Source organism: Branchiostoma lanceolatum, chromosome 10 (assembly GCF_035083965.1).
Source record: "Branchiostoma lanceolatum isolate klBraLanc5 chromosome 10, klBraLanc5.hap2, whole genome shotgun sequence".
NCBI classification, from domain to species: Eukaryota; Metazoa; Chordata; class Leptocardii; order Amphioxiformes; family Branchiostomatidae; genus Branchiostoma; species Branchiostoma lanceolatum.
The window spans coordinates 4,187,684-4,200,092 of NC_089731.1; the positions used below are offsets into that span (position 1 = coordinate 4,187,684).

At 42.9% G+C, this 12,409-nt stretch overlaps 2 protein-coding genes across 2 annotated transcripts; one reads left to right on the forward strand and one right to left on the reverse strand.

The window, feature by feature from the left end:
- LOC136443222 (leucine-rich repeat and immunoglobulin-like domain-containing nogo receptor-interacting protein 2) lies at positions 1-4,305 on the forward strand. The gene is made up of 4 exons (XM_066440365.1): positions 1-214; positions 735-980; positions 1,284-2,726; positions 3,312-4,305. Exons 1-4 carry the CDS (start codon positions 23-25, stop codon positions 3,522-3,524), a joined length of 2,094 nt encoding a protein of 697 aa, XP_066296462.1. The 5' UTR covers positions 1-22; the 3' UTR covers positions 3,525-4,305.
- Positions 4,306-4,982: 677 nt separating this feature from the next.
- On the reverse strand, positions 4,983-12,294 carry LOC136443223 (splicing factor 3B subunit 4-like). The gene is made up of 9 exons (XM_066440366.1): positions 12,195-12,294; positions 11,532-11,615; positions 10,835-10,980; positions 10,179-10,307; positions 9,199-9,379; positions 8,341-8,472; positions 7,509-7,856; positions 6,814-6,969; positions 4,983-5,772 (listed from the first exon to the last, which is right to left on the reverse strand). Exons 1-9 carry the CDS (start codon positions 12,226-12,228, stop codon positions 5,672-5,674), a joined length of 1,311 nt encoding a protein of 436 aa, XP_066296463.1. The 5' UTR covers positions 12,229-12,294; the 3' UTR covers positions 4,983-5,671.
- Positions 12,295-12,409: the final 115 nt, after the last annotated feature.

A 12,409-nucleotide genomic window follows, 5' to 3' on the forward strand; every position in this document is an offset into this window, starting at 1 on the left:
GGTGTGTTATTGGCCCGTCGCCATGAGATCCGTCACAACCATGACCGTGTCGCAGCGCCGCCTGGCGGTTTTACTGTTCGGTCTGGGTGCACTTGTCTGGACGGTCCACTCCGCGGCTGAGCTGTGCCAGCGTGGCGTCATGTGTTTCTGTGACACGCGCCAGTCAGCCGTGCGCTGCTACGACAAGACCGTCAACTTTACAGACATGCTGGCGGTGAGAACTACTATCAAGACATAAAGTAGCGCTAGTTGACGACTTTCAGGTTACTTTGTGTTTATTTCATTAAAGAGTACTGTACCTTATTATTATTATTACCTCATTTCCTTGTATTGTTACAATTATCCCCTGGGCATGAATTTGCAATTAAGTTATCATTATAAAGGAATCATTACTTGAAACTTCATCTGTGTTTGTAGAAGTTATTCTGGATGAAAGTTGCGCTTTTGCGTGTGTTGGCAATTACAGTTCAACCTTGATCCAGGGTATAAAGTTATCAATCAATAGATGAACATGATGGTCAAATATGCATGGCCCGAAATGTCCAAACTTTTTTTTAGATTCCGAACCATGTTCGACCATGTTCGAAGTGACGTAATTCAAATCGAACGTGCGTTCTATTCAAGGTCACCCGCGACCATGCTTTCACTGTAAGCCCGCGCCTTTCTAGAAGCTTTCCTTTGTGCCTTGCATAATAAGAAAACCCACATTATAGCATTCATCATCCATTCCTCAGGTGGTGCCGAACGGTACGAACCACGTGTTTGTGACCTTCTCCAACATCACCACGTTTCGCGGCAGTGCGGCAGGCTACCCGCCGGGCCTGTTGTGGCTTGAACTCCCCCTGAACAACATCACCTCCGTCACCCACGGCGCCTTCGTCGGGCTGGGAAGTCTCACCAAGCTGCGTCTGTCCGCCAACAAACTCTCGTCTCTCTCTCGCGAGATTTTCACGGGTATGCCGAGCCTTGAGAGGCTGGAGGTATGGTTGCATGTTTGTTCGTTTGTTTGTTTATAAAATGAGCCTTTGCCGTTCTCCAGTGATATATTTCGCGACGGTGCCGAATCAAAGAAGGGCTACAAGTGTGCGCGCGCGCGCGTGTGTGTGTATATGTATGTATGCGTTTGTTTGCATGTGAGTATGAGTATGTGAGAAGAAAAAACGAGAATACAAGCATTGGAGTCAATAGACTCAGGGAATTATTGTGTTTTCGTGTTATACTGATTTGAAAAGAAGATTAAGAGACTAAATGATTGATTACCACTACTCCATATACGACTTCAGGTGTGGGGTAACGTCATCACCATGGTGTCAGACGACACCTTCGACGACCTGAGGAACCTGACGCACCTGGACCTGCAGATAAACAACCTGGTGTCCGTTCCCTGCGTCGCCTTCAAGCCGCTCTCCAACCTACAGGACCTAAGGCTCTCCCGCAATCCGCTAACACGGATCCCTCCAAAGTGTTTCTCCAGTCTAAAATCTTTAGAAGTTCTGCATCTCAAGAACATGGAGTTGACTTACTTGGGCAAAGACACCTTCTTTGGACTAGAAAGACTTGAGATGGTGGCTCTTGGATGGAACAACATTCATTCCATCGATGACAAGGCATTTGGTTGGCACCCAAACCTACAATCTATATCTCTCAACTACAACAACCTCAGCACCGTTCCGAAGTCCGTCTGGGGCAATCTGTCCACCCTTGCGGACTTGGACTTGACCTTTAACCCCATGCGTACGCTTAACTCGGATACTTTCGTGCCTTTGAAAACGATCGCTCGGCTCCGTCTCGCCAACGCCGAACTTTTCCGAATACACGACGACGCCTTTCGAGGGCTGGACGAGATCGTCGAACTTCGGCTGGAGAACAACGAGTTGCAGACGCTACCAGACAACCTGTGTGGCCTGATTTCCAACACGGTGATGCTTACTGGCAACCCCTGGTCGTGCGATTGCCGTCTGCAGGGACTGAAGGCCTGCGGAACCGGCGGCTTCAACGAGCGTATGCGGTGCGAGTCACCCCCGACGCTTAAGAACACGAAGCTTGCCGATGTGCCGGTAGGAGACTTGGTCTTGCAATGTCAAAGCCCTTCCGTTCGAGTTGCGTCAAGGCATTTGATGGTCGGGGAGGGGGACAGGGTAGAGCTCGATTGTGATGCGTCCGGCTTTCCAGAGCCAGAGTTGCAGTGGCTGCGATTAACTCAAGGACAGGGACTGGTGGTGGGGGAAAGGGGTACTTTCGACCTTCCTGCCTTCAGTCGGAACGATTCGGGCGTCTACATCTGCACGGCGAGTAACTACGTCGGCAAGGACTTCGTCATCGTCCACCTTTCCGTCTCGCACATAGAAGCGCCCCCGGGCGACTCCACGAGGAACAACACGAACAGAAGGATGACGACACCACAACAGTTCACGACTAAAACAAAACACAACAGTAGCAGAACCAGCTATCTCACTGGGCGCCCCCGAACTGGAAACACAGGCGACGCCGACTCAAAAAGCGCGGACATATCCCTACAGTTGACTCCGCGCTCAAGAGAACTGACCCCCCGAGGAGAAAGCCTAACCCCAAAGAACGGACGTCCGGCCGACACGTCATGTGGTGCTGGAGACCCTGGGTACAAGATCCTACAGGCGGTCGTGACGACAGCAGTCACCTGTATTCTCGGGACCATGATACTGTGCGGCGTCTCCTCCTGGCTTCTGAAGTGGTGCAGAAGAAAACAGGTGCATTCAATTCTCCAAGATTTTTCTCTAAAAACAGTAAAACAACAAAATATGTGTCCATTTTAGATCATTCCTGGCAGCTCAAGTTTAATCTGCTAAGGAACATTCCTGCCTTTGCCACAGGATCTTAACGCCTTTAGTATAAAGTAAGCATGCACTAAACTTGATCTTTTGATGATTTTTGGACGCTCATCGCTTGCAAAATGGTCCCCATCATCTAAACAAACATGTTATATTAAAACTTGACTTTGTTAATTACCTGAAAGTCCATACCCGGTACTTTCCTGTTTATCTTTTTTATTTATTTATATTTCTATTGTTTCAATACTTGCAGCTGAAAGTGTTGTTCAATATGATATACGTACGTTGAACATTGAGTGTACATGCCACCATGCAAGTCATAGTCATGTACATGTATGTTTGTGTTCTACTGATGTATTTGTCCATGGCACCAGATATCAGCAATGCTGCCGAGGTTGCCCGTTTAATTGCATTGTTTGCAATTAAAAAAAAAAAAAAGGATAAATGAATGAATAAAGTTGTACATAAAGGGAAACTTTTCTTATACCTGTCTTTCTTCTGCAGGGACGTGCCAGGTCGCTCCAGGTGAAGCTCACTTCCTTCGTCCCCAGAAGAAACGAGCGGCCGTCGCCCAAGGAGCTTCATCGCCTTCCCATGAGCCACCTGAGCAGCCGTCACACACACAGCACCATGGACCTGCTGGCCCCCTCCCTGTCCGGACCCCCCCGCAGGGGAATGGCACTGACCAACGTGGCCTTCCCCACACACAGGGTGTGAGGGTCAAGATTAAGTCATAAAGGACTGAGTGTGGCTAACCAAATTTTTGGCCAATACCTTTATAGGACACACCGATTTATTTGGCTGATCCTCAAACTTTATGACTTTTTTAACAAGAGGACATTAAAGGGCTTGGAGGATAACTTTAATCTGACTTAGAATACAATGTATGTTATTTATCAGTAGCAATATCTAATCTCTGAGACTGTGCATACAAAGATACAGGATTTAATTCATTTCATTTTCATATCCTTTCTCAGCATTTATATGTATCTCTTAAAAAATCTGAGGATCAACAAATGAACTTGCTGTGGCCTTAGCTGTTATAGCTAAGATGAAGTGGCAAGCATGTCTGGTCTGTATACTTGAGGTTTGGACTTGTCACTTTCCCTTGTAGTTTTACATGTACACATGTATGTGTTTCCTGTAAAACATGTGCAGATTATCATGCCGATCCTTTTACTTATAGACCAGAACTATGAGAACAAATCTGCAGGGGATTGTAGAAACATCGAATTAATCTTTAAAACTCTGTTGTCATGCTCATTTTCTTAGATACGCACAACCGGTAAACCGCTTTTTTTGCGTAACAAACCAGTTTTGTACAAGCTGCCAAAGACAAGACTGTAGGTTTGATCCACTCACACTGGAAAGACCATTACTGTTTTCTATGAGTGCTGTAGGTTCTTAAATGTGCTTGAGGTGTGGCTCTCCTCAAACATGGGGCCTCCAGCTTCACGTCCCATCAGAGAGAACGTCTCTAACCGAGTTGAGTGGGTTGAGGATACATGTATGTAGTAGATGTAAAGTGCCTTACCTAACGGCACAACATTGGGGCTGACAGGGATTTGAACCCAGAACCTTCAGATTGAAGTCATCAACCCTAACCACACATCTAATGCCAGTTATGTGAGAAAACATTTGATGAGATCTGTAATTAGATGTCATTAATTTTTACTTGAAGAGTAGACAGACTTTTAATAGCAAAGTGCCAATATGGCATATTGTCACTTAATGTTTAATCAAATTCATATCATATTTTAAGTTGAACTTTGTTTGGAATTTATTGCTTCTCTGCTGGCAGGGAATATAGTTTTCATTCTTATTATTTAATTCTGTGATACTTAAAGGTTTAGAAAACAACCAATGTTGATGCTTCCATATCAAGTGAAAATATTTGTATGGAATAGTTTACTAGTAGGAAAAGAGTAACTTTTATTCCTATTTAAAATGTTGTGTTGTCAATCCTAGAAGGAAAATACATCATGAAAGGTGACTATATTATAAATTTAATTGTTGAAAGAATGAATTGAGGAAAGTATATAATAATGAAAACATATACAGTCATGTAAGGGCTGTTTGAAAGAGTACAAAGTACTGTACATGTACCAACATTTCTAATCAAACCTCAGTTCTCCTTGGATGCCTTCAACATAAGAATAAACACGAAAGGCAACCTGCAAGTATAAGCTTGTTGAGACCTGGAGTGATCTATTTTCATATGCACTGAAAAGAGGGTGGTATTATCTTCTGTGCCCGCACACATATGACATCAGCCATTTTACACTGTTTTGCCTAGTCTACAAAAGTCTTATGTTTTCTGAATCACAAAAACTTAGACGTAGACACATATTCTGGACCGGGGCAATATTTCTAAAACATATGTACTAAAGACACCGGATTGGTATTAATTTGATACAAACTATTAGCCCGGAATCCATCCTATGCTAGCTCCAGTTTGCTCGAAGGATGGCTTTCATACAATTGTAAATGTTTGTCACCTACAGGTACATGTACTAGACTAAGTACACAAAAACGTATCTCTCAGGAGCAGTGTAACGGGAGTCAAACTTCCGAATGCCTGCTGTTATGAGGACCATATGACTCAGAGCCGATTGTTTCACTATTCTGCAGTGATGTGGTCAAACATTCAAAGGAGTGAACAGAGCTAGAATAGGAAAGATACCAGGCTAACAAACTATACCACTGTTATAAATACAACCTGTAAAAAGCAGGATAAAGTCTGTAAAATAGTCAGCATGACATATATGGTATCCTCCACATGATTCTTCTCTAAATTGGTCACTGAGAAAAAAAATAAACCCATCCTTTTTACCCCCTAAAACATGGTATCTTCCAGCATACTTCTATCTTGGTCTTGGCGGCATGGGTGGTCTCATTCCTCTGGGCGGGGGTGGCAGCCTCATGCCTCTTGGGGGAGGGCCACGTGGAAAACCAGGTCCTGGGCCTGTTGGTGGAAAATGGGTGTCATAAATGTTACCAAAACAAGCAAACAAACAGCTGACCACTTGTAAGTTGAATTGACATCATTCACAGCAGATGCAGTACCGTGTACGGGAGCTAGGAGGCACACTGAAAACATTCCCAGTGTGCTTAAGGTCTCCCATGTACATATACAATGTATGTACGTTACTTTAGCACAGTCACACATTCATGTGCCTCACTGTGGACAGGCAACATGTAGAGATGGTGACAGTGCACAGCTTTGGCTTCAAGTTTTACCATGTAAGGCTACACCAAGTAATTTTTATGGATGACGTCCTTTGGAGACCCTAAATCTAATGCGAGAGCGCAGAAAAAAAACAAGAAGGGCCGAAAAAAACAAGATGCCTAGATTTGAAATATAATAGTCGACGACACATGTTAGGACACAAATTGAATGAGAACACAGTGTAACAACTTACAATTCTTTTATTCATCATGAAAAAGCAATAATTTGAATAAATCAGTTGAAGTTGAACAGCAGTTGTTGTCCTGTCCTGTTTCTTTCGATTTGCAGCACTGTCGTAACTCTTTGATCATAGTTACAGGAAGCGGAATTTTTTTTTTTTTTCTAGGAACAGACCAAAATCAATGCACGCGCGGACTTCATCCATAAAAATTACTTGGTGTAGCCTAATGTACATTGACTTGACATGTACAACAGCAATACCTTATTAAAAAAAAAACAATAGTACAAAGACTTAGATACAATGTAAGGTCACAGTGGTTCTACAGTTAGTAAATAATCAAATCTAAACATAAACCTGTTGGGGAAACTACCTAGTGTAGGCAACCACCTCCAGCGACAAGCTATATCAAAATAGTCCCGTCCATATTCACATAGTTAACTCCACCATGTCCTGAGCAACCATTTTCATGTACATTTTTGTACAAGCAACCATTTACATGTGTACCTGTACAAGTATGTCTACTTGATTCCCAAAGTTCAGCAGATACACAAACTGTTTTTTCTTGGCAAATGTGCGACAGCTTTTAGGGTACTTACCAAACGGAGGGTGTCTGGGGGGTCCATGCGGCCCACCCATGAAGCCAGGAGGGGGCATCATACCGGGGGGTGGTCCACGAGGGTGGCCTCGGGGCGGGCCCATTCCAGGGTGGCCAGGGGGAGGCGGCATACCCGGGCCAGGCATGCCTGGGCCACCTAAGGAAAAAGGGAGGGAAGATTAATGCATGATATGAACACTCACTGATTTCCTCCCTCACTCACCCACATAGCCTATGGAGGCACAAGTCCTGTAAAAAACTGATAGAAGTACATCTATCGTTTGATCTGTACCTGAACTGTATCATGCATAGTTAAGTCCTACTAGGACTCCTAGTCTTCCAGACTGACTGACAGAGACATGTATGACGTTGTCAGGGCAGCTTCAACTTGATATTGCAACTTTATCTAACACTAACAGGTCTGATATCAAGTAAATGTATGTTAAGGTGGTTATAATCTCATGAACACTATACACATAATGTATATAGTACATGTAACTGGAACAGGTAATTGGGAAAACTGTTGTCTTATCCTCTCTTCTCATCATTCTGTTACATGGTAGACAAATCTTGACAACTTCAAAATATCTCCCCCCACAGGGCACAGGCATTGCCAAAAAACATTCTTCTTGCCTCTTATTGAAGAGTATACAATTATATACAGAATTGCCCATAAGATAAGGTGTGTGCACTTACCCCAGGGTGGGGGAGGCATCATGCCAGGGGGGCCCTGCATGCCGGGAGGGGGTCCCATGTGGTGCCCCCCTGGGGGTGGGGGCATGTTGGCTGCTGACGTGGTCGTGGCCTGCGCTTGTGACGTTGTAGAGGACGTGGATGAAGCGTTGCTGGCGTTCGGCATGCCTCCGGAGGAGGGGGGTGGGGGGACAGGCATGGGGGGCATACCCATAGGGGGCATGGGCGGAGGGGGGACAGGACCAGGGGGGCCACCTCGGGGATGAGGCATCCCCATCCCTGGTGGGGGCATGGGGGGTGGGGGGACTCCTGAGGGGGGTGGGGGAGGGGGCATGCCTGGAGGGGGCATCCCTGCAGAGAAAAAGGGCATAAACTTTAGAATTTATTTCTAATTTCAAAGCAGCAAAACAATCAATACTAGAAGCTATTGTTTCAGAAAGCTGTTCAGTGCTGATGTTCAGTTCACAATTATAGTTTGGTTTTAACTTTAATTGCTTCTTTTCTAAGAGTATTTTAAGCCTGCTAAACAATCAAAAAGACTTTTCTGATAACCCTGTTCACAAAGCCACCAAGAAATATAATAAAGCCAGCAATAACACAGCCTCCTTGCGTCTAGTCATTGAACTTACTGGAAAACATGGAAGCAAGAAAATAACTAGAATACAAAAGCATGTGTTACTGTTACAGTTACTCTTCTTCCAATTGGTACAAATTACATCTAAACGGATACAACAATGTGCTGGCATGAAGTCAAGATCCAACATATTGGCACCCATGGATGCTGACAAAAACAGAACAGGTTTTGCTATCCCAAACCTGTAAATATGCCCCTTACCTGGAGGAGGCCCACCCTGCGGCGGTGCTGACGACATGGGTGGGTTGGACTGGGGGGTGGGCGGGGCATCCGCAAACAGCTGGTGAGGTCGGTCTGCCTGGGACAGGGGGTTCTGGGCAGCCAGTAACCTCTCTGGAACAAACATTGGTGTGAGACACAAGAGGTACACAACTGGTAGACTCTACCAGTCTCCCCCGGTTGCTGGGAAAATAGTAGAAATTGGCCAAATAGAGTCAAATGTTTGAAGGGAGTCGGCTACTCCCTTCAAACATTTGACTCTATTTGGCCAATTTCTACTATTTTCCCAGCGACCAGGGGAGACTGGTAGAGTCTACACAACTGGTATGAGACGAAATATGCATGGTCCTTGTTACAGCTTTCCTACTGGCCTGACACTGAAAATACACTGACACTGAAAATACACTGAAAAAATATCATCATTGAAATGCAGTTTACTATAATTATATGTTTTCATGCCTATCTCACTTAATGTCAAGACTATGATTGTTATCATTGTAATATTCACTGCGTAATTTTAACTGAACCCAAACGCCTGTTACATGTACATGTAGCTTTAGAAATGAAATTTAGAAATTTTAGTAACCAAAGTAACATCAACTCTCATAATAAAAACAGTAAAACAAATGTGTTGTTGATGCCTAATTCATGAATGTGTCCTGGATATCTAAAGTGTGCACACATCCAGGATTACCGATGCTACATTAGTGTCTAGTAGTAGATCTTGAATTTACTGTTTTTTATGTGGCGGTCTTAGGGCACCTGGTGGGATTATAAGAGTTGTTTTGTTAAATACAAATGTATGCCCTTCATTTTGTGCATGAATACAATCATCCTTACCCGCAGCAGAACCGTGTCTTTCTCCTTTGGAGTCTTTCTTGAAGGCGTAAGAGATGGTGATGGGCCTGTTGCAAAGGTACTGTCCGTTCATCGCCTCGATCGCCGCATCCGAGGCATCGAAACTGGCAAAGTTGATGAAGGCATAGCCCTTGGAGTTCCCTGTTTCTGGATCTCTCATGATCTGAAATAACAAGAGAAAAGAAACATACGTTGATGAAGGTTAGACATCCAGGTAATAAGATACGCCAAAAATAATAACTCAAGCAACTGGATAAGATTTTGAAACAGACGTTTCGGATAGCATCCACTATGTTTCGTCAGTGACTAAAGTCAAAGAAGGATCTGGTAGAACTGGGTTTTATACCAAATCTCTGAATGGATAGAAAAGAAACATAGCAACAAAATACATAAATATCTATTTGAAAAAAATAGTTTGTGCTACTCTAGTCTATGATAGTGTAACTAAAAATCATAACCGGAAATTGTCTCAAGTTTGCGGAAACTTAATTTCATAGTAGTAAGGAAAGGATAACAACAAATTATAGCATGTTCAATTGACAGTTGGAACAATAAAGTAGGACAGCAGTAAGAAAGAGCACAGTCGTCTGTCATTGTCCGTCTAAAGGATAGCTTTTAATATATACGATTTTATAAATATGAACATTGTGATGTAGTTTTTATGTAATCAACTGGAATGTTTTAACATGCTTTTAAAATTTTTAAGAAATCTAATGAAATTCAGATGTGTCCTCAGAACAGACATGCCTGCAAAGTTGGTTTTTCAATAAAGATTGATTTGATGTTCACCGTGAGATTAGTAATTGCAGTGAGCTCTCACGGCGAGCATAGCGCCACAGCAAATGCTTCATGATTTACAATACATCAAGCATATTCAAGAAAGATCATTCAAATTTCTAACCAATTAATCAAGACAGTCATAATAACATGTAGCATAATGATTACGTAGACAGTCTTCTTACCTTTGGTGTCTGCAAAATGACGCCAAAGGCGCTGAAGGTATCATACAGGAGTTTCTCGTCGATCTCAGGGTCCAGGTTACCGATGAAGATGTTTGCACCGACGTCCAGGTTTTTGTTGTGGGCTGAGGCCTGGAAAAAATATTGAGTTGTGTGAGAGCATTAGAAAACATTTGGAGAGCACCTAGTGCGTAAACACAAACACTTGAAGTCTGTATTTTAAAGGAAGCTGCAGGGGGATTGCTCCATGTCACAATAGCGAGGAAATTGTTGTTCTAATAAGGACTTTACAAAAGAGCAATATTTCAAAATATATTGACAAAATCTACCTCCACATTAAAATACATTCATAACTTTTATCTCATGTTTGTTACAGATTTCATACTAGCAAACAACATTCAAGAACAATCCGAGGAATACAGCTCATTTGGCAGACATGAAAAGAAACCAGTGAAGGTGGTTACCATCGATACATCTGTTTTGCTTCCCTGTACTGAAAATTATATATACAAGTTGCAGTATCAAAACAATGGTAAAATCTAAATTCTAATACATAATCCAGTACCATAAGGAACTGAAGAAATTTAGCCTAGCAACCTTCAGAGAAAGCAAATAAAAGACTCACTCGAACTTCAACAAGTCTGAAAATATATGCTTACCTTATTCACTCTGATGGGTTTGCCGTACAGTTTGATCATGTTCATAATCTTGATGGCATAGTCAGCGTCCTCTTCTGACATGAACTCCACAAACCCATAGCCTTGATGTGCTTGTGTCACTCTGTCCTTCGGCATGTGTGTGTTCACTGGGCAAGGAATAGGAGAGTTAGATATACATGTACATGACTTTAGAAATCAATCAAGTGTTCAGAAGTTCTGGATAGAAATAAAGCTTTTAACACATTTTGGGGACTTAAAATTCAATGTTCGGGGGAATTGGAGGCGTTTCCAGTGATTCAAGTTTGCAGTTGAAATGACCTTACATCATAACATGTACATGTAACTACTAGACAAGACAGAACAATCTCCATCACTCATTTTTACATATCCTGTAAATCTAGTGCGATACACCAAAACGTGATTAAGACAACTCTTACTTCCCAAGAACTGTCCTGGACTTGAACTCTCTGCTAGATACAACCACCCTAATACCAAACCCCACTAACTTCAGGGAGGAGATAACTCGAAACCTGAGGAACTGGCAATAACTACACATGTACACTAACACTTCCTGGACATGTGACCCCAAATAAGGGGTGTTGCCCAGGATTTATCCAGATCTCGTACAGAGACACATCGTTTATTACAGATACAGTACGTATACTAGTAGAGGACCAAGACAAAAAGAGATCCATACCGACTGGTCCAGCTTGTAGGAACAGCTCCCATAGTAAAGCTTCGGACACTTTCTCATCCAGACCTCCAACATACACAGTGGCATCTGGGGAGTTAAAATATAAAATTTCACATGTAAAACTGTAAAAAAAAATCTTATGTGCTACGAAGTTATTTTGTTTACTTTGTAATAGTTAGACATCTGTAGTATTCACAATAATACTAATAGCTATGTCAGCATATGTCATGTAAGCTGTCTTTTTGTTTCTGGCGTTACATGTAGAAAATTTGACGGCGTAAAAAGATGGGGAGGGGGGCAAAATGCTTGAACTCTACTGCTTTACAACAGTGGGGTTATTCGAGAAGGCAAGAAAAAAACATCATGATCTGAATACGTTAACAACAGACCTGAAAATGTGACGTTTTGGCGCTACTTGAACATATTTTTACGTGTAACGTGAAATTATTGTGACGACGCTACGACGTCGCTTACACGTTAGCCAGGCCTGGCGCTTTGTACTGCGGAAGGTCGGCCGGTACAAAATATACGAGTCATACGTCAAAAGTAAAACAATCAACGCATTAATTTTAGTACATGCAAACAGTTTATGGTTTCTACATTGAATGCAGAGTCTTTATTCTTCCCTGAGTACTTAAATTTTGGGAAAAAACAGCAAAATCTCACCCTGATTCCGTTCTGAGATCGGTCCGGCCGCCATGATCGACCCACGCTGCCGCTGTGCAGTATGGGTGCAGGTCAGGGGTCACGATTTTTAAAAGATGGCGGGAAACATGTATTGTATTAAAGTGTGTAAGCTCTGTGTGTGCTTTTTGGCTTGCACAGTTCGTTCTCGTGCCACTGGTAAACTCCTATGTGACTCTTCAGTGCAAAATAGTATG